The sequence below is a fragment of the Lagenorhynchus albirostris genome, chromosome 21 (assembly GCF_949774975.1).
Source record: "Lagenorhynchus albirostris chromosome 21, mLagAlb1.1, whole genome shotgun sequence".
Taxonomy (NCBI): domain Eukaryota; kingdom Metazoa; phylum Chordata; class Mammalia; order Artiodactyla; family Delphinidae; genus Lagenorhynchus; species Lagenorhynchus albirostris.
In genome coordinates, this window is record NC_083115.1 from 25,638,193 (window position 1) to 25,656,843 (window position 18,651).

The window sequence follows — 18,651 nt, forward strand, 5'->3', positions numbered from 1 at the left end:
TATTTAGAACAGTAAATTTTAAACATTTGATGTGATTGCTTGGGACTGTGATAAGAGATGAGTCATATGGGACACCTGAGTTTCTACTGTGTAAAGTGGGAGTGATTTCTAATGGGTTAATTTATCGTGCATAAATCATTAAGATAATATGGACACCTTGACACAATTTTCCCTCTCACTTTTTTTCATTATTCAACTACTCCAAGTTAATCACAATAAAACTAATCTGTGTAGGTATGAGTGCAAAAGAAAATCACCAAAGTCTCTTAATCAGTCACTTCTCTCACTGCTAATTTAAGTATCCTACAGAAACAGTTTTTGAATAGATTAAGAGAAGATTATTTCTCTTATTGGTGATGGTTCAACAATAAACAAAGATGTACCAAAACTATTTACAAAATGTTTAAAAAGTTAAATGATCTGCTTTTCCTCAATCGAAAAGAGCTTCTATCAATGGAAGTGTGTCTTATTTGTTGAGTTATCTCCTTTTAATTAATGAAATGTGTATTATTTATGAATACATTTCAAAACCCAAACAGATGAGAAAGCTTATATGTTTTGATTCAAGTAATGGTTAAAAAGAGTATTCTCCCCCCTTTTTTTCATTTAACTTAGTATTCCAATTGAGACGTATCTTAAAATTTAGAAAATGTTTAGGGATAAAATCACCGAAGATGAAACATTTCATAGAACCCTTTTAATAAATGTGTATTTTAGGTAGATTTTAAAGTATACTTACAGTGTTAATTAATAAAAAATAATTTAAACCAAAACACATAGACCAAACAACTTAGTTTAAAAAGTATCTTCTTCTGTGTTGATGGTAAGATCACTCTGTAAAATATATTACGGCCTTTCAGAAATGAACGTGTTGATGTTAATAAAATAAAATAAGTTAGAGTTTTTTCTGTCTGCATGTGTGCAGGGCCTGGGGTTTTAGGATCTCCTGGGACTTGTTTTGAATTTACAATAAGAGCCAGAGGTTGGCTGTAACTAGACAGCAATAAAGCTCCTCCTCAGGGTTATAATCAGATCAAAAACATGCAAATGTTTTTCTTAAATCTAAAGCGCTATGTGGGCAGACAGTGTTACAACATCTGACCACACGCCTGCCTGTTCCTGACGTGAAGATGCTACAGAGCACATGTCATTGTGTGTTAATACATGGGAGAAGTAGTTAACCTGCATCTCTGTCCTGCGATTTCATCACCACAACCATAGCTATTAGACAACACTGGGACAGCAGACCACCTGGAAACAGGAAACCATCCACCTGCTGAAATGCACCTGGAGAGCTGAGAGCACAACCCAGGGTGTGATTAGAGCTCAGACGCAGATTCTTAAACACAGCTATTCTGATTCCCTGTTTCTGTTTTTTAGAGAAGATAAAATGAAAACATCAGTGAGATTATTTGCTTCATTTCTTTTTACGACCCTTCACAGTATTTCTTTCAGACATACATACTGTTTTGAAGAGGCACTGAGTCTGTCTCCAGGTGAGCGGAAGTGCCTCCACTCCTGTGTTTCTCACGCCCCCTCCCACGTGCCCATCCCCTTCCCTTCCTCTGGAAACTGTTGCTAGGAGCAACCCCCATTGACAGCGAGAAGGTTTCAGAGACCGCAGGCTCCCCTAAGCTGAGCCCTCTGTGCTAAAAACACCCTGTTTCCCACGGGGGCTATCGGAGACTTCCCACCCCCGGGAAGCATCTGCGTCAGGGTCCTGGCAAAGACACCTCCGAAGGAACGTGCTGCTGAGACAGCGGCTTGAGCTTTGCATCCCCTCCCTCTGCGCAGTTACTCCTTTAGCTTACTTTTGGAGAAAAATGCAGTGTGAGCCTTAAAACCCAAAGCACCTCGCAGAGCTTCAGCAAAAGTAATGGACTCAAACATTAGGATTTATAAATAAGATTAACTCTTAAGAGCACGTCTAGGTATGAAAGAATTGTGATACGGAGAACTCTGTCACCTGGAGATGTGTTACTGTCACACTTATGCTTCCCAAGGAATGGCCACTCTTTGAAGGTCACTGATGGTCTTCAGTGTTCGTTGATAATGCATGTTTCCAATTTTTAAAACTAATAACCATTGATGGATTTCCATTGTTTATGGGATGAAGCCACCTGACACTGAAGACCTTTTACAATCTGGCGTCCTTTAGGTTTCCAGCCCACATAATGCCATTCCCTCAAACACACCCTAACAGCAAGCTGCTGGGGGCCACCCCCTCTTTCCTGGATGCCCTATGTCCTTTTACACTTCCAAACCTTTCTTACTGCTTCTCTTCACTTTTTGAAATGCTTCTCTCTTCTTTTTAACTGGAGAAGAGTCACTTTCGCGATAGCCTTCTATGCTAAAATATACTTGGCCTCTGTCCCAGGTTCTGGAACGGAGCTCCCCAAACCCTTGGAATTTCCTGAGGGTTGGGAGTGTCTTTGAATTGAGTTAAACTGTGGGGCACTCAGCTGGTGTCTAAAGAAAATGAGAGAATTGCTTGGTGGTGTTGAAAAACATTCCAGAGCCTCATTCATTTTTTTTTTCTAAATGAAGGTAAGGATCCACAAGGTAATATTTATCTGTAAAAAGTGTGAACTTTCAGAACAATTTATTCCCATTGTTCCCAAGGAACAATCAACCGCCCTAAAGTGGTGATAATTTTCAAAGCAGAACTTCTAAAAGTGTGGTTATGACATTTGAAGAAGTAGGACTCATAACTAGTACAATTTTTCATCAAGAATTTATCGGGGAATTGGCCCCCACTTGAGCCCAATCAAATAATAGAAAAGTACTGGAAGAAAAATGACAATTAAGTGCTTAAGTGTTTAAGTATTTGATAGACGACATCCGAGTCCCTATTTCCTTTCTTAAATAATGAGGTGTTTAGGGAATGACAGCTAAGATAACTCAGTTCATTCTAAACAAATTTACTCCTGAACTGAAACAGAAGAGAACTAGGTCATCCTACGTAGTAATTCCTGTAAGTTCAGTAGGGCCTGGGGACCTCTGGGCTGAGTACAGGGAGCCTGTCTTGTTAGCTGGACACTCTCTGCAAACGTGTGAGCGCGCAAGTAATTTAGAGAATGATGCCCCTGTTGTGTTGATCTGCTCTGTTCCTGGATTGTCATGAATCAATTTCATTTAAGTGAAAACCAGGTTAATCTTGGGGAGAGACAAGAGAACGGAGGCATGTTCCCTATTTTTAAAGTAGCATATGTTAAATAAACATTTATACCTTTCTTCATTAATCAGCTAAGACCACCCTTGCTGAAAGTCACCTATTCTGAGAAATTTAAGGCTGTGTTTGGTGGAATTAAAATCTGCCTTCAACATGTGAAGATTTACCTCAGTTAATTTTTATATAAAATGGCAAAAGATGAAACTTTCATACCCACCCCCTCCACCACCTTGAGAAAAGAATCCTCTGGAGATCACCGTCGCTGAGGTAACGTGGTCCTGACACACTGGTTTTCCCAGGAAAAAAATGACATCAGTGTCCTGACTTAGCGCCCCATGCGACCCCCTGCTTCTAACAGAGGCAGCTAGAGGCAGGGTTTCAGCGGCACCGCAACCACAAGGGTCCCGCAAGTGTTTAAAGCAAGAGGTAAAGGGCGGGGTGCCCCCTCCTGCGGAGTTTCCCACGCCCACTGGCTCGCATGTGGGTGCAATTCCAAAGTACATTTTTCTCAGAAACAACCTAAGTCACTTTGGTTAATTAATAATAATTCATTCCAGATTTTCTTCAGGTGTTGAAAATCGTTTCCCTCTGTAAGAGTGACTGAAATTCTGCCTCATTAGTAATGAAAATGCACAGTTACCAGATATTCTGGAAGAATCAATTCATGGGCCTGAGCATTTGCAAAATCAATACCATTGCAACGCAAAGAAAATTGCCTTTCATAGGGTGGATAATTAACATTATAAATCGCTTAGAATTAATTTAATATTCACTTCATCTTTACACCAATCCCATAAATGATGCAGATAAATGATCCTCATTACACACGATGCTCAGAAGATTAGTAACCAAGGTCACTTGATAATCAAATCTAGACTCTGGGTCTTCTCTTCCTAAGTGTTGGCCCTTTTAAATGTTTCACTATCCCTAATGAATGATAATATTCAAATTCCCTGAAAGGGGAGAGTTCCATTCTTTAAAGGAAATAAACGTGACTGTGATTTTGAAGTTACAAAATAAAACCTATCTTGGAAAGCTCTTTGACAGGCAACCAGTCATACTTCTGACTTATATTGAGACATTTTGGCTTATTTACGTCTCTTCCAAATCTTTTTTTCTTCCAATAGTGCTTAAAAGTGGTGCCTTTAAGTAATGTATTTTAAATGATCTAATGATATTCAAATCAATTGAATCAATAGATTCAACCACATATTTTGTTCTGCTATTGTATATTATCTGTTATTGCATATGGTTTATACAATTTAAAGCTGTAAAAATATGAAATGTGTGCATTTATTTTATGCAACATATGTGCATTTCAATGTCTATACATTCTACAGAAAAAAAATAGTAAACACTAATCTTATGCATGCTAAAGAATTCAGAGGGAAGTGTAGTGATGCCTGCAATTTGCCTTGAAGGTATCAAAAATATAGATAGATTAATGGATGGATAGACAGATAAGAGAAACGTGACAAAGGATATGCAGTAAATATTAATGGTGGAACATAGGCAATGGGTATTATTTTTAAATTATTTCAACTTTGCCATATGTATGAAAATTTTCCTGACAAACTGTTGGGAAACAGCAAGACTTCTTATTTGATATAGGTTTGATTTATTTTGTGGAGCTACCTAAAAGCAAGGGTAAGATATTTCTGTTAGCCGGTGATTTTAATTGCAACGGAATCATAACACAGATAGAGACAAAACCAGATGCATACAAAGAAATTCAGACACATGCAAGGAAGTCCAGACCAATACAAGTTACACCATGTTCCGTGTTGAACAAGCATATTTGTAGTATAAACTTCATACCTTCACACGTCGGGAGAGAGCCTTCAAACTGCAGTTGCGAGCCGAGCATACAGGTCAGCGTGTCCGTCCCGGACAGCGTGTACCCAGGGTGGCACTGGTACTTCACGGAGTCTCCTGAAGGAGCCAGCACAGCATATACTTGAAGATTCTGTCTCCAGGACACGCGGCGTGGGAATGTATTAAACACGCATGCGGCTTAAGTGAGTGCGCAAACTGTTTCTGAATCAAGATCGGTATTCATGTGTCGTCTGTTTAATGAAATGGTGCCATTTTCAGTTCTTAATTTATAAAAATGCCACCTTAAATGTAACCAGTATTTCTACAGAAATTATGTAGCAGATTTTCCTTCTTTGACTGATGTGTCTACGTTCATTTCCCTTTGCCCATGACTACTAAAAAAAGAAAAGGAAAGAAGGAAGGAAGGAAGGAAAGGAAGAAAGAAAGAAAGAGAGAGAGAGAGAGGGAGGGAGGGAGGGAGAGAGGGAGGGAGGGAGGAAGGAGGGAAGAAAGAGAGAAAGAAAAGAGAAATAGATGCTTGGGATTTAAGGTTGTACAACAGAATGGCTTTAATGCATCCAGAGAGGGCTATACAATGAACTTGGCCTAATTAGCACAATGTTCTCATTAACTAAGCCCTTAGGAGTAGAGCAGAAATTAGGTCACATGGTTTGACCACTGGTCTGAAACAGGGTGTGACAACAGGACAGAGTATTTGTAACTGAGACAGAGAAATCCTGCATCACAATAACTATACGGCAAACATACACCACGGCTGGTTTCCTAATGTGACCTGATGATTATTTAATGAAACAGATCATTAATATAAAATGAAAAAAGAGAATCTCTAAATATTATCATTAAATGTATTCACCAATTGTATTTCAGTTTCAATGAAAGGTCAATGTTAGACTAATCATTATTTTAGCTACAAATGATTTTCTTCTTCTAGTTCATGAACATGGTTCCCTAACTAAACACCAACATCTGTTTAAGTCTGTCTCTGAAAACTGCTTTTCAGGAGAAAAATGCAAACTACTGAGTGATGTAGGGGGAAAATGTGCTCAAAATGACAAAAGCAAAATTCAAACGGAAAAAAAACACTGAAAATCATGGAGATGAAGAAAGAAAAAGATATTTACTCAGTGCATGACCTCTGTGTATATCTCTCTAGCAAAGCTTGAGGAATATTTCTGACAAATACTCATTTACTTGACTGACTACTGCAGTTGGGTGGGTGTAAAAAAGGTGGGTTGAGCTAATGATGTTGTAATGAAGAAAACATTACCTATTTCAAAATCCTCATCCTCAGTAAGCATTTCTGCCTGTGGAACTGCTGGGGGAGGCTGACATTTCTTGAGCTGGAATGCTACATGGTTCATAAAAAACAATAAGAGCAATTACATTTGCTGAATAAACAGAAATCTTACAAAAAGCATTCCTCTTATGTTGTGTTGTTGTAATGCTTAGGTACAGGAACATGTCTGTATTTGTAAATCATAGTTTTACGAAAGTCTTGAGCTTCAAATGCTTACAGAATTACTTAATATCAAGGAATATCTAAAATTGAAAGGAAAAAGTATAAAATTTAAAATATTATAATGTTTAAAGAAAAACACTTTACATATATTTGGAATTCTGCAAGAGAAATGGTTCCACATCCATGTCTGGCTCTGACATGGTCCTCCTCTGTCTCTTGTCCTGAGGAAGTCCATGTGGCAGGCCTCATGAGAGATGAGGGACTGGTATCTTTTTCCCTAAATTATTTAGCATTCATTCTCAAAATCAGTAAAGACTGGCTTTGTTCCCTCTGCAATCACATGACATTTGCTATCGAGGTTCATCTGAAGACAGAGATGAGGAAATCTATGAAAGGTGCTAAATGTATTTCAGTGGTCTCCATATCAGAGTTTCACATACAATACACTTATCTTGGAGTAAATCCAAGCTTACTACAAAAGAGATGGGAAATAATAAATACATCAGGAAGAAAAAAGGGTCATGGGAACCTCTGGCATGAAATGCGAGAAAATCCTATTGGTTCTCGGTTGGCAGAATCAAGGAACCTTAGATGGAAACAAGGTTTATGTCGACGCTATGAGAAAAATCAACTGGAATTCTTTGCCTTCATCAACAGAGTGAAAGTACACTGACCATGAAAATTGAGGACAAAGAAACCTCCATTTGAAAAGTCGCTGTGAAACTTCAGCAGGACTTGATTGGTGGAACTGTACGCTGTTTCCAGGGCTGTGTTTCCACTGAAAACTCCCAGCTGAGGCGAATTCTGATCGGGACCATCCCTAGGAAAGAGAAGGGGAGTCATCTGAGGAGAAAGTTCCTAGTTACAGCTTAGATTAACAACCAGTCGGGCTCCATCTCGGTGAAAGACGATGGTCTGACCCCAGGATCCATCTGCAAAGTCTGGTCTTCAAACCAGAAGCTCGGGCTCACTTGTTCCTTCCACAGCCGACCTTTTCTGAGGCATTTCTGAGACCAGGTCACATTTATTCTAGTGACGGCAATGCCATTTATCAGCTTCTTCTCAAATGCTCACATTTTAAAGTCTAAATTCAGAGTGTCTCTTTAATCACAGGTGAGATTTATGGAGCTCTTGCTACTGAATTGAAATATTTTAAAAAACTGAATAAAATATTGCTGTCTTCTAGATACCGTGTTTAGAAATATCAAGATACTTAATATTCACAGTTGATGGGACTCCAGTCTCTCTGTCTCACGCACATTCGGACAACAGGGGCTCATTCCGCTGTTGTTCCCTGATGAAGATTTTCCTGCTACCTCCTAAATCTACCAGTTAATCCGAGCAGACCTGCTGATATTATTGTGTGGATCTTCATTTGGTGTTGTCTGTTTTGCTTTGCTTCTGAAATGGCAGCTTCATGTGGTCAGTTTAACCTTTCAAGTTGTCCATTCCCCCTCATTCCCATGACCGGGATGCCCCTCCCTGTCAGGCTTATTTCTACAGCCTCAAAGGCTTCTTGGACTCTTCTCCCTTCTCGGCCAGCTGACATGCTTCCCACACAATGAGACTGCGTATTCTGAAACCAGGATCTGGTCTTGTAATTCTCCTTCTTATAACCCTAAGGTGAATCCTTGTTGCTCTAGGATGAAGCCTGAAACCCTTAACATGATTTATGAGGTTCTGTATGGTCCACCCTGCTTACCTGGCCAGGTCACCTCTTCTCTCTGGGCTCTCAGGAGACTTCAGCCACTACATACCTGGTGTCTCCCAACGCCTGCAACTCTCCCTGTTCTCTTGCCTTACAGATTTTCCAATAAATTGAACAACCACTACATTTACAACAACTTTGCCAACATACACACACACACACACACACCACACACAACCTTGTTAAGTGTGATTACTCCTTGAGTTTTCAGGGCAGTTTCTTCCAAAAGCACATCCTGGCTCTTCAACTCTGGGTCATGCCCCGACAGTACGCTCTACTTTTTCTACCATGGTTTGACAGAGAAATTGTCATTCCCATTTCCCACATAAACTCTAACCTCCAAATGCAAAGGTAGGAATAGTCATTCCCATAGATAGGAACATTTAGTCAAGGAGAGTTTAAGTCACTTATCCAGACCACGTGGCTCATTCGACAGGGAGCCAGGGCTACATCCCCATTTAGTATCCCCTACACAGCACATGGGAGGGCGGTTCTGCAAGGTTTATAAAGCACGGAGAGAAAGCTGTGTGTAATCATTTCTGCAATCATTTCTAGAAGCATCAAATTCTTATAATGGCAAAGGATCCTATCAGCTTTTCTTTCAGGAAAAACAGCCATCACACTTAAAATGAAAAATAAAACAGGGAATTCCCTGGTGGTCCAGTGGTTAGGACTCCGTGCTTTCACTGCTGAGGGTCCCGGGCTCAACCCCTGGTTGGGGAACTCAGATCCCACAAGCTGCGTGGTGCAGTCAAAAAAATAAATAAATAAAAATTGAAACAGAAAACAAAAATGAAAAATAAAATAATCATGGGATAGTCTCCTATATCGAGAGTAATCCTGAATACATCTACCATGTAGTAAAACTCAAACACAGTACCTAAGGTTTCTTCTCTGTAACTCTAGATTTACTTGGTAACTTTCCTTTTTGATATTTACCTAACTACTCCATTTCTAAATAGATTTAAGTGACCCGTCAGTGGTTACAAGAATGGTTTATCACAACGACAGATGGTGTTTCAGGGAAGGTTCTCATACCAAACAGCGATGTAGTCGTTGACAGCTTCAGTCTGCAGCAAGGTGAAGTTGATGTAGACGCCATGACCGGGCGGCACCATGATGAGCCAGACACAGTCCTTCAGAATGGGGTACTCGTCCGGAAACCCAGGGGAATAGATGGTCCCGTTCTGAGATGTCACGTTATACCCGCAAGGAGCTGAGAAGGAAGTAAGAAAAATCAAGCCCACACAGTCCACTTACAAAGGATACAGTGAAATGTTTCTCAGTCTCTAAGGTCCCTCAGGCAAAATTTGCCTTCTAAGAAATAATTGTGAAATATCTCTCAGGAACTACTTTGTCAAAATAATCCCCCTAAAGTCTTAAAACCTTGGAAGAATTATACTTCTTAGCTACGTTATCTAGGTTTCATTTAATATATTCTCCAAACATTCAAAATACCCTTAGGATAAAGTCATTTCCACATAATTAAAAAGAAAGAAAAAACCCTTAGTCAGTTGTCTCCTGTGACTGAGATGATAATCCGTTGGACCATCTGATGCAAAACGGATGTTGAAATTATGCATAAATATTTAACTGAAAGACAATTTTTTTTTTTGTTTCAAGTGAGATTTCTAAAGCCTATTTAAACTGTCTAAAAGAGAAGCATCTAAGTCTATTTGCCTTGAAACAAAGACATAATCAATTCTCCTCAGATCTACACCTGGAGAAATGAGATAAAATTACGTAAGTGGTATTTTATAGAAGCACTCCCATATCTCACCAGCTATCAATGATGTGAAGAATCCCAATACTCAAAGAGTCCATTTTTATTTTACTTAATAAAGGGATCATCACTGTTGCCATGGAAATTATTTTATTTTATGGAAAAATGAAATGATCATACATGAGCAGAAAATCTGAGACGTATTCTTTAATTTAGATTGTAGAATAATACATCAAAGTCATAGACAAGTAAAACTAAAAGCCAATAGATGCTATAAGAGTGTCTGTTACTAACAGGAATCTTGTGAGGCTTTCAAATATTTGCCACAAAAGTCATAAAATTTAGGTGGAGTGAATAAGCTGAAATACATTTTTATTAAAAGTTCAAAAACAATTCAAAATGATGACTGATGAAATACCATGAAGCACTATATGACACATCAACTATACAGATGCACCCTGATTTCAAAGGGGTTAGAAAATGTACCAGCGTCAAGTAGATTGAATCAGCCCGAGTTTTGGGTAAATTCATTAGAAGGGGCTGTGGAAAACATTTTACAAGTTTTATAGCATAATTATAAGTGGGGTTTGGAGTCAGACAGACCTTGACGTGTAACCTAGCAAAACAAAGTATACAGATACTTATAATCTTTAAAATAGGGCCAGAAACCACGTTGCAGTCACAACAAGCTACGGTGTACCCTGAAGATGCCATACTTTTTCTCAGCTGCAAACGTCATGCCCTTGTCCACCTGCACGAAAAGCCCACATGCTTTTCTCCTACCTTGCTGCCCGGTGAACTGGTATCTTCCTTCAAAACTCAAATGTCACCACCCCCTGAAAGTCTCTCCTGGTGGCTTGGGCTCCAAGTGCCCATGGTCTACAGTTCACGGCCAGCTGTTCTTCACCATTAGACTAATGTCAGCAGGTGGGAGTCAGGGACGGTGTCCCCACCCCCACCCAACCTCCTTGCATTAATCTTATTGCTGGGCTCGGATCTCAATAAACATGGACAACAAATAATTGAGAGACTGAAAATGAGTGAGACAATGAATAGAAAACACTTTAAAAATAAGTGTGTTGACAGCAACATCCTTTTTGACCCACCTCCTAGAGAAATGAAAATAAAAGTAAAAATAAACAAATGGGACCTAATGAAACTTAAAAGCTTTTGCACAGCAAAGGAAACCATAAACAAGACGAAAAGACAACCCTCAGAATGGGAGAAAATATTTGCAAACGAAGCAACTAACAAAGGATTAATCTCCAAAATATACAAGCAGCTCATGCACCTCAATATCCAAAAAACAAACAACCCAATCCAAAAATGGGCAGAAGACCTAAATAGACATTTCTCCAAAGAAGACATACAGATGGCCAACAAACACATGAAAGGATGCTCAATGTCACTAATCATTAGAGAAATGCAAATCAAAACTACAATGAGGTATCACCTCACACCAGTCAGAATGGCCATCATTTAAAAATCTACAAACAACAAATGCTGGAGAGGGTGTGGAGAAAAGGGAACCCTCTTGCACTGTTGGTGGGAATGTAAATTGATACAGCCACTGTGGAGAACAGTATGGACGCTCCTCAAAAAACTAAAAATAGAACTACCATACGACCCAGCAATCTCACTACTGGGCATATACCCTGAGAAAATCATAATTCAAAAAGAGTCATGTACCACAATGTTCATTGCAGCTCTATTTACAATAGGCAGACATGGAAGCAACCTAAGTGTCCACTGACAGATGAATGGATAAAGGAGATGTGGCACATACATACAATGGAATACTACTCAGCCATAAAAAGAAATGAAATTGAGTTATTTGTAGTGAGGTGGATGGACCTAGAGTCTGTCATACAGAATGAAGTAAGTCAAAAAGAAAAAAACAAATACCATATGCTAACACGTATATATGGAATCTAAAAAAATAATGGTTCTGAGGAACCTAGGGGCAGGACAGGAATAAAGATGCAGACGTAGAGAATGGACTTGAGGACACGGGGAGGGGGAAGGGTAAGCTGGGATGAAGTGAGAGAGTGGCATGGACATATATACACTACCAAATGTAAAACAGATAGCTAGTGGGAAGCAGCCGCATAGCACAGGGAGATCAGCTCAGTTCTTTGTGACCACCTAAAGGGGTGGGATAGGAAGGGTGGGAGGGAGATGCATGAGGGTGGAGATATGGGGATAGATGCACACGTATAGCTGATTCACTTTGTTATACAGCAGAAACTAACACACCATTGTAAAGCAATTATACTCCAATAAAGATGTTAAAAAAAAATGTGTTGAAGCCATTGGGCTGACCTACCTGATGTGTGACTTGAGGTTAATCATTTGGTATTGATTTATAACTCTAAGGTTTCCCTTTAGCATTCTGACTCCTTAATTTGCATCTAAAACCACACTATTTGGAGTAGTACTCTTCCCATTGGGGGGAAGAAAACAAAACAACAAACAAACAAAAAGCACGGTGCCCACCTCTTAAAGGTCAAAATAAATGATATGGTTATTTTCTTGGTAAAACACATTCTGACATTATGTCACTTAATATATTTGCCATGATTTACCTATGATATTCAAATACCAAATCCTTTCACTCATGTATTCAATGAGTGTTTATTGAGAGTCTATTACGTACCAGACAGTGGGGCTGGAGCTGGGGATACAGCAAAGACCCACAGACACCCCATCACTGCCCTTGCAGACCTCACTGCACACCATGTAGTGATAAGGAAAGATGTTAAAAGCTAAATAAGTATAACATTCAACTTGGGTAATAATACTGTCAATGCACACATAACGTTTTCTCCAGGCAAAATCCTGCTGTGTGGCCTGTAGTGAGAAAACGTACGGCCCTACAACAGTGAGTCAAAGCTGCATCTCCATTTTCTCTGGCCTGTCCAGGATCTCTTCCCAGAGGCTTTCCCCTCACCTTCGTGGCACCAAAGGTGTATTTTGAGTTCCATGTGTGAGCAGCATCTCAGGTGAACTCTGAAGCAATAGTGAACCTGTGATCTAGCCCACATGAAATGCATCCACCCCCATGCTCTCCCTGATGGTGAGATTCAAAGAAGACCCTCCAGTGGAGATGAATCACAACCCCGGGGTGGAGCATCCAGTCACTGGAGGGGTCCCTGTACCACAGCCAACCACCTATCTGCCAAGCAGCCTGGTCCCAGCGGGAGGGGCAGGCAACCCAGCAGCCAGGAGAGAGACCATCGGGGTATTGTGCACTGCACTCCGCAACTGGGAGTGATACAGATGCCGCACTCGCCTCCACCCCAGGGGCCAGAGTCAACACACACGTATCCGTCTATGTATCCATGAGCATACACTGAGGCAGCACAACTTATAAGAAGAAATGCATGCAGTTCTGGCCTTCTTCCCTGTTCTTGGCACAGAACTCCTAAAACCCTCAGAATTTCCAAAGTGATGAAGATCAAACTGTCTTTTATTATTCATAACAGGCCCCTTCCAGCCACACCTGAGTTTATGTTAATGCGGTGATTTGGAAAGCCCTGAAGCCTGGGGGCTGGTTGCCCGGGGAACCAACCTGTGACTGGAGGTTCAGCCCCACCTCCACCTCTGGGAAGGAAAGAGGAAGGGGGGGTCGACTTAATCTCCAACCTAAGGGCCCAGGATTTAATCAATCGTGCCTATGTGATGAATCCTCCTTTAGAGAAAAGAAAGGAGGGGTGGTCCAGAGAGGTTCCGGTTGGTGGAGGGTGGAGCTGTGGGAGGTGGGACGGAGCACCTGGACAGGGCTGCAGGCCCCTCATCTCTTCCACCTGGCTGCTCCCGGGCTATATCCTTGGTATTGATAATTAGTTACCTAGTAAGTAAAATGTTCAGTGGCTCCAGCCAATTAATCCAACAGGAGGAGGGAACTATGGGAATCTGCAGTCTATCAGAAGTACAGGTGACAACCTGGATTTGCATCTGAAGTTGGGGCAGGGAGGGGGGCAGTCTTGTGGGACTGAGTCTGTAACCTGGGGATCTGAAGCCGTCACCAGGGAGACAGCATCAGAACTGAGTTCCCGTGTAGGACATCCATCTGGTGTCACAGAATTGCTTGCTTAGGAAGAGCTCACACACTGGTGGCCAGAAGTGTCAGAAGTGCGAGTACTGCATGTAACTCTTTACACATACATCTATGTTAAGAATAAAAAGCTTAGTTTGGGAGGAAGGATTGCTGTGAGAAGCATAGCCAATCAAAGTCCTCAAGTTATTTCCATATGTATTTCTCCAGAGGAAAATAAGTACATACAAATGATTAAGCTGTCTATTTCCATCAAGTTCTAGAGACAGCTTAGATATACTGAATATGATGCAGGTGAGGCATCAGCTGAATGTCTCAGCAGATGTGGATTATTACCACCATGTTAAAACTTTTTAAAAAGACCTTAGAAGTATATCTACATAAATATTTCAGTGTTAAAGAATTAATTAGGTCAACAAAATACTTTAAATTTTGCACTATATGTCTAAGTGTAGATGCATATTTAATTATGAAATTACATTTAGTAAATTAATAACCCACAGCCTTCTTAACCATATTTTAACCCATTTTTAAAAATTGAGACTTCTTAAGTTACAGTAAAAATAATGGCTTAAATTTCTCAGGTCACTTTCAGAGATATACTTTCATTTATTTATTATAATAAGATCACACTTGTAGTCCAGATTTTTTTCAGATAAATTCAGAATATACTAATTTTACATAACAGATTCTTATGCAAATTAGCAGCATATTCATACAAACCAATTTAATACACACTTGTGAAGCTTGATGGCTTAAGATTTAAAATTCTTGGATCTTAATTGTCTGAATTGCTCAGTTTTTAATAAAGATGTCCAGAACTTGTTCAAAGTATCTTTTTTTTTTTTTTTTCCTAAGATTCTTCTGAAGTCTACAGGGCTGGACCTTTGAAGAGTGTTTTTCAGTACACTTGCCCTGTATACCAAGCATAAATCTGAAATGATAAACCACTCTGTGTTAATAGGATACATTTTAGGTGAGGATATTGGATAATCAGAGCGTCTGCTCGTGTCCTGTGAGGGGCCTAACTGTAGTTTACTTGAATCCTGATAGGCATCTGAACAGCCCACCATTCTCAGGAAATAGGACACTTTTTTATTTAACTTTTTGGAAATGCAACCTTTTCTAGATAAAATAACTTCTGTTTTAAAATAACACCCCCCAGTTATTTTTTTAGAATTTAATCTAATATGGAAGACATTAAAAACATCTTGGAACACTTGCTTTACAATATAAGAATTTTACATGGATCTTATGTTTTGATTTTTTATTCTGTCTATGACATTATAGGTATGAAGAGACACATAATGGCAAAAGTATCTAGTAGTAAAGAATCTGACCTTACCTAAAGAAAGGTCTGGCATTTGCCCTGGATTCTGGGAGTTAATTTTTTGCCATACCTGATAGGAGTGTCTTTGTTTCTCCTGGGGGCCTGGCCACATCCCTTAGTCTTAGGATGGGGCTGGCCTGCCAGAAAGTCCAGCCCTGCGATTTAGGGCGGGGCCTTTGGGTCACAGGATATCAGCTGGTCTGGAAACTGATTATCAACCACTAGATAAGCAATCATCAGTGATGCCTACATGAAGGAGACCCAATAAAAACTCTGGGCACTAAGGCTCAGCTGAGCTGCCCAGGGCGGACGTTCTCCATGCATATTGTCACAAGTCATTTCTGAGGGTGAGGCACCCCCTACATTCCACCCTGTGCATCACTCTCTTGGATGATTTTAATGTCTTTTTCCTGTTATAAACGACAGTCTTGAGTATAATAGCTTATTGAGTTCTGTGAGTCCTACTCGTAAATTAGCCACGCTTCAGGGTGGCTTGGGGGCAGTCCTGGAACTTTCACGAGGTACCAGGAGTCTTGGGCTGTCTTGGATGTCTGGAGGATTTTAGCTTCATGGTTTGGCCAACTCTGGGTAGCATTATACATCATATATCATCCAAAAAGATGTATCTTGTTATCTTCACACTGACAAAATAATTCTAAGCCAGCAATTATTTCCATGTTGGAAAGCTGGATTTGAAAAAGCAATGTAATCTAATTAAATACATAATTCTATTTTTTTATATCGAGCCAAGGAGTCTCCTATTTACATATGAATTCAAAGGATTCCGGCAAAAATTGCAAGTAAAAAGGGCTTTCAATCCTGACAATTCCAAGTAATTTATATATATAAATATATGAATTTTTAAATGGTGAGTAGTACAAAAAGTTTCTAAAGTGTGTTAATAAAAAATACCAGATATGCTACTGCTATTCTTAGTTTTAGAAAATAATTTAAAATGCTATTTTATGTTATTAAATTTGTAGTCAACTAAAATAACTATTTTTTAAAAAAATACAGTGAATGTTTTTCTTTTATAGCTGTTCATATAATGACAAAGAATGGAAAAGTACAGGTGAAAAATATGATTTAAAAAGTCTATCAAGTTGCTTTTATTTTTTTTACTTCTTCAGTAGAAATTCAAAACAGACAGATGCCTTCCCCTTTTTGCCCCTGAGATATAAGTATTTAGCATTTCAAAAGTTGGTAACTTCATTATTTTTTCATTCAGAGGTACTGTATTTATAATGTTAGAACATTAGGTTTATGGTAACTTTTCTATTTCATATGCTTTCTTCATAAACAAAGTACTTGATCTATTTAACTTAATATTGTAAAAATTTCAGAGTCATCATAAAAATTAGACAGCCAAACAGGAGCTTTAAAGAAGTGATTTCTGCTCAGACTAGGGATATTCACTGAAACCAGATCTGATCTTCATGCACCAGTAAAGGACCCTACTTAATTTTTTCCTAAGGTTGCTCCTGCACTATGTCTTTGCTCACACTACTGCTTCTATCTGAGATGGTCTCTATCTCTGAGTAGCAAAATAGTACGTGTCCTTCAAGGCCAACTACAAAAATAAAGTCAGTTTTCTGAAATACAAAATCAATATATGATTATTACAAAAGTTAAACAATAGAAAATATCTAGGGTGAAATAGAGTACTCTTTTCCCCTCTAATCCAGCAATTTGGTAGAACTACTGTAAAACTAAGCACTGCTCTAGTCATAAAGATTTCCCAAGCAAACACCATCTTCTGTATTTGTAACTCATCAAAATGCTCTTTGTGCCTGATTTTGCATAATAAATATTCATGTTTATTGTTCTGTTACCCTTGTAGTTTCCTTGAGGGCAAGACCTATTCTTTTTTTTTTTACCTTACTGGCATATGATACATTCCTGAAATACTAAGTAGAATGAGTTTAACATAATAGATTGCCAATAAAAATTTGTTGAACAAATTAATGAATTCTCAAATACATTCACTTAATATTTCAGGCACCATTATACACATGAAAACTTAAATTGTTTCCAAGAAAAGTGATTAACCTACCATCACACCTTGGAAAAGGGTAGTTCCAGTTCCTGTTGATCCCATGCTGACAGGTGAGGACTCGGTGGCCGATTAAAATGTACCCAGGATAACACTCAAAAGATACCGACTGCCCCACACTGTAGTCCGAGTTGATCATATACCCATTCTGAAAAGGCGGCGGGTCTGGGCAGTTCTGTAATCCATAGGCTGGAACAGACAGACAGAGCCCAGCTCAGGAATAGCAAGTGCAATTAGTCTGGAATTAGAGGAGGGATTTGATGGCGTGCAGCTTCTTAGAGTGAACTTTTTAGACATGAGTTTTAAACAAGGTCTTTATTAAGTTGCCCATTACCATCCTAAGTTAAAACAGTAATTATTAGTAGTAGTAGAATTATAACAATTTGCATTTAATGAACACTTACTGTATGCTTTAGAAGTTACATAGCCCATACCAAAAATAAATTTGACAATGCTTACCTTGGAAAAAAAATGTATGTGGGGAATTTAATGAAAAAAAGAAATATAGATGATAATAAAAAATGCCTTTGTAAGGAACATCAGGTGAACACGGACCTAAACGGTTTTCTTCTAATTTAAAAGAAAACTATCCTAGCACTCCTTTCTAAGTGTTTCTAATTAGGAAACAGGTTGTTGTTTTGTTGAGTTCAGTTAATGTTTAGTGCAAATGAAGTAAAGAAATCCATTTCGTTTTCTTAACTTTCTCCTTAAAAGGAAGTGTAGAATCATTACGCTAGCCATTACGATCTATCAGTACAATCTCTTTATAATACATTGTTTATTGTGGTTTATCACTATATCACTAAGTCTTTTGTGTTCCCTAAAATAAACTCTAGGTAGGTTGGTGGATAATAAATGTTTGCAGACTGTGTAATTCAGAAATGTACACATAAATCAGTGAGAGTTAACAAATGCATAATTAGGTGTAATCTCCTGATACTGAAAGCAGCTCTTCTGCCCCTTTCCTGTTTGCTCATTTCTGTTCCCCTCTAACCTGATTATAGGAATGAGATCACTAGGCAACTGAACATAACTCCTGACTTACGCGCTCATGCATGCACACCATGCCTTGCCTAACCTGTTGATTCTTCTCCTAGATTAAAACAGGTAAGAATGAGGAATTAAGCAGTTAAAGAATGACTAACTCTCCATCCCGCAAGAGCCCCCTTAGCAATCCTGCAGGCAGGTCATGCAGACGAGAAAACATCTGAAGAGAGAGTCAGCCGGTCTGCACGTAATGGACAGTGATGCAGAACCCAACCTCCTGCCTGATGACTCACTGAGATTCTCCCCCCGCCCTTTTCCCTTTAAAA

At 39.2% G+C, this 18,651-nt stretch overlaps 1 protein-coding gene across 1 annotated transcript in view; it reads right to left on the reverse strand.

Annotated features, from left to right (window-relative positions):
• The window catches only part of CSMD1 (CUB and Sushi multiple domains 1), a 1,400,820-nt gene that overhangs the window by 103,618 nt on the left and 1,278,551 nt on the right, over positions 1–18,651 (reverse strand). The window contains exons 42-46 of the mRNA XM_060136411.1: positions 17,339–17,527; positions 9,214–9,391; positions 7,142–7,287; positions 6,276–6,356; positions 4,991–5,104 (exon numbers count right to left, since the gene is read on the reverse strand). Coding sequence (XP_059992394.1) covers positions 4,991–5,104; positions 6,276–6,356; positions 7,142–7,287; positions 9,214–9,391; positions 17,339–17,527 — 708 coding nt within the window. The remainder of the gene's footprint in view (positions 1–4,990; positions 5,105–6,275; positions 6,357–7,141; positions 7,288–9,213; positions 9,392–17,338; positions 17,528–18,651) is intronic.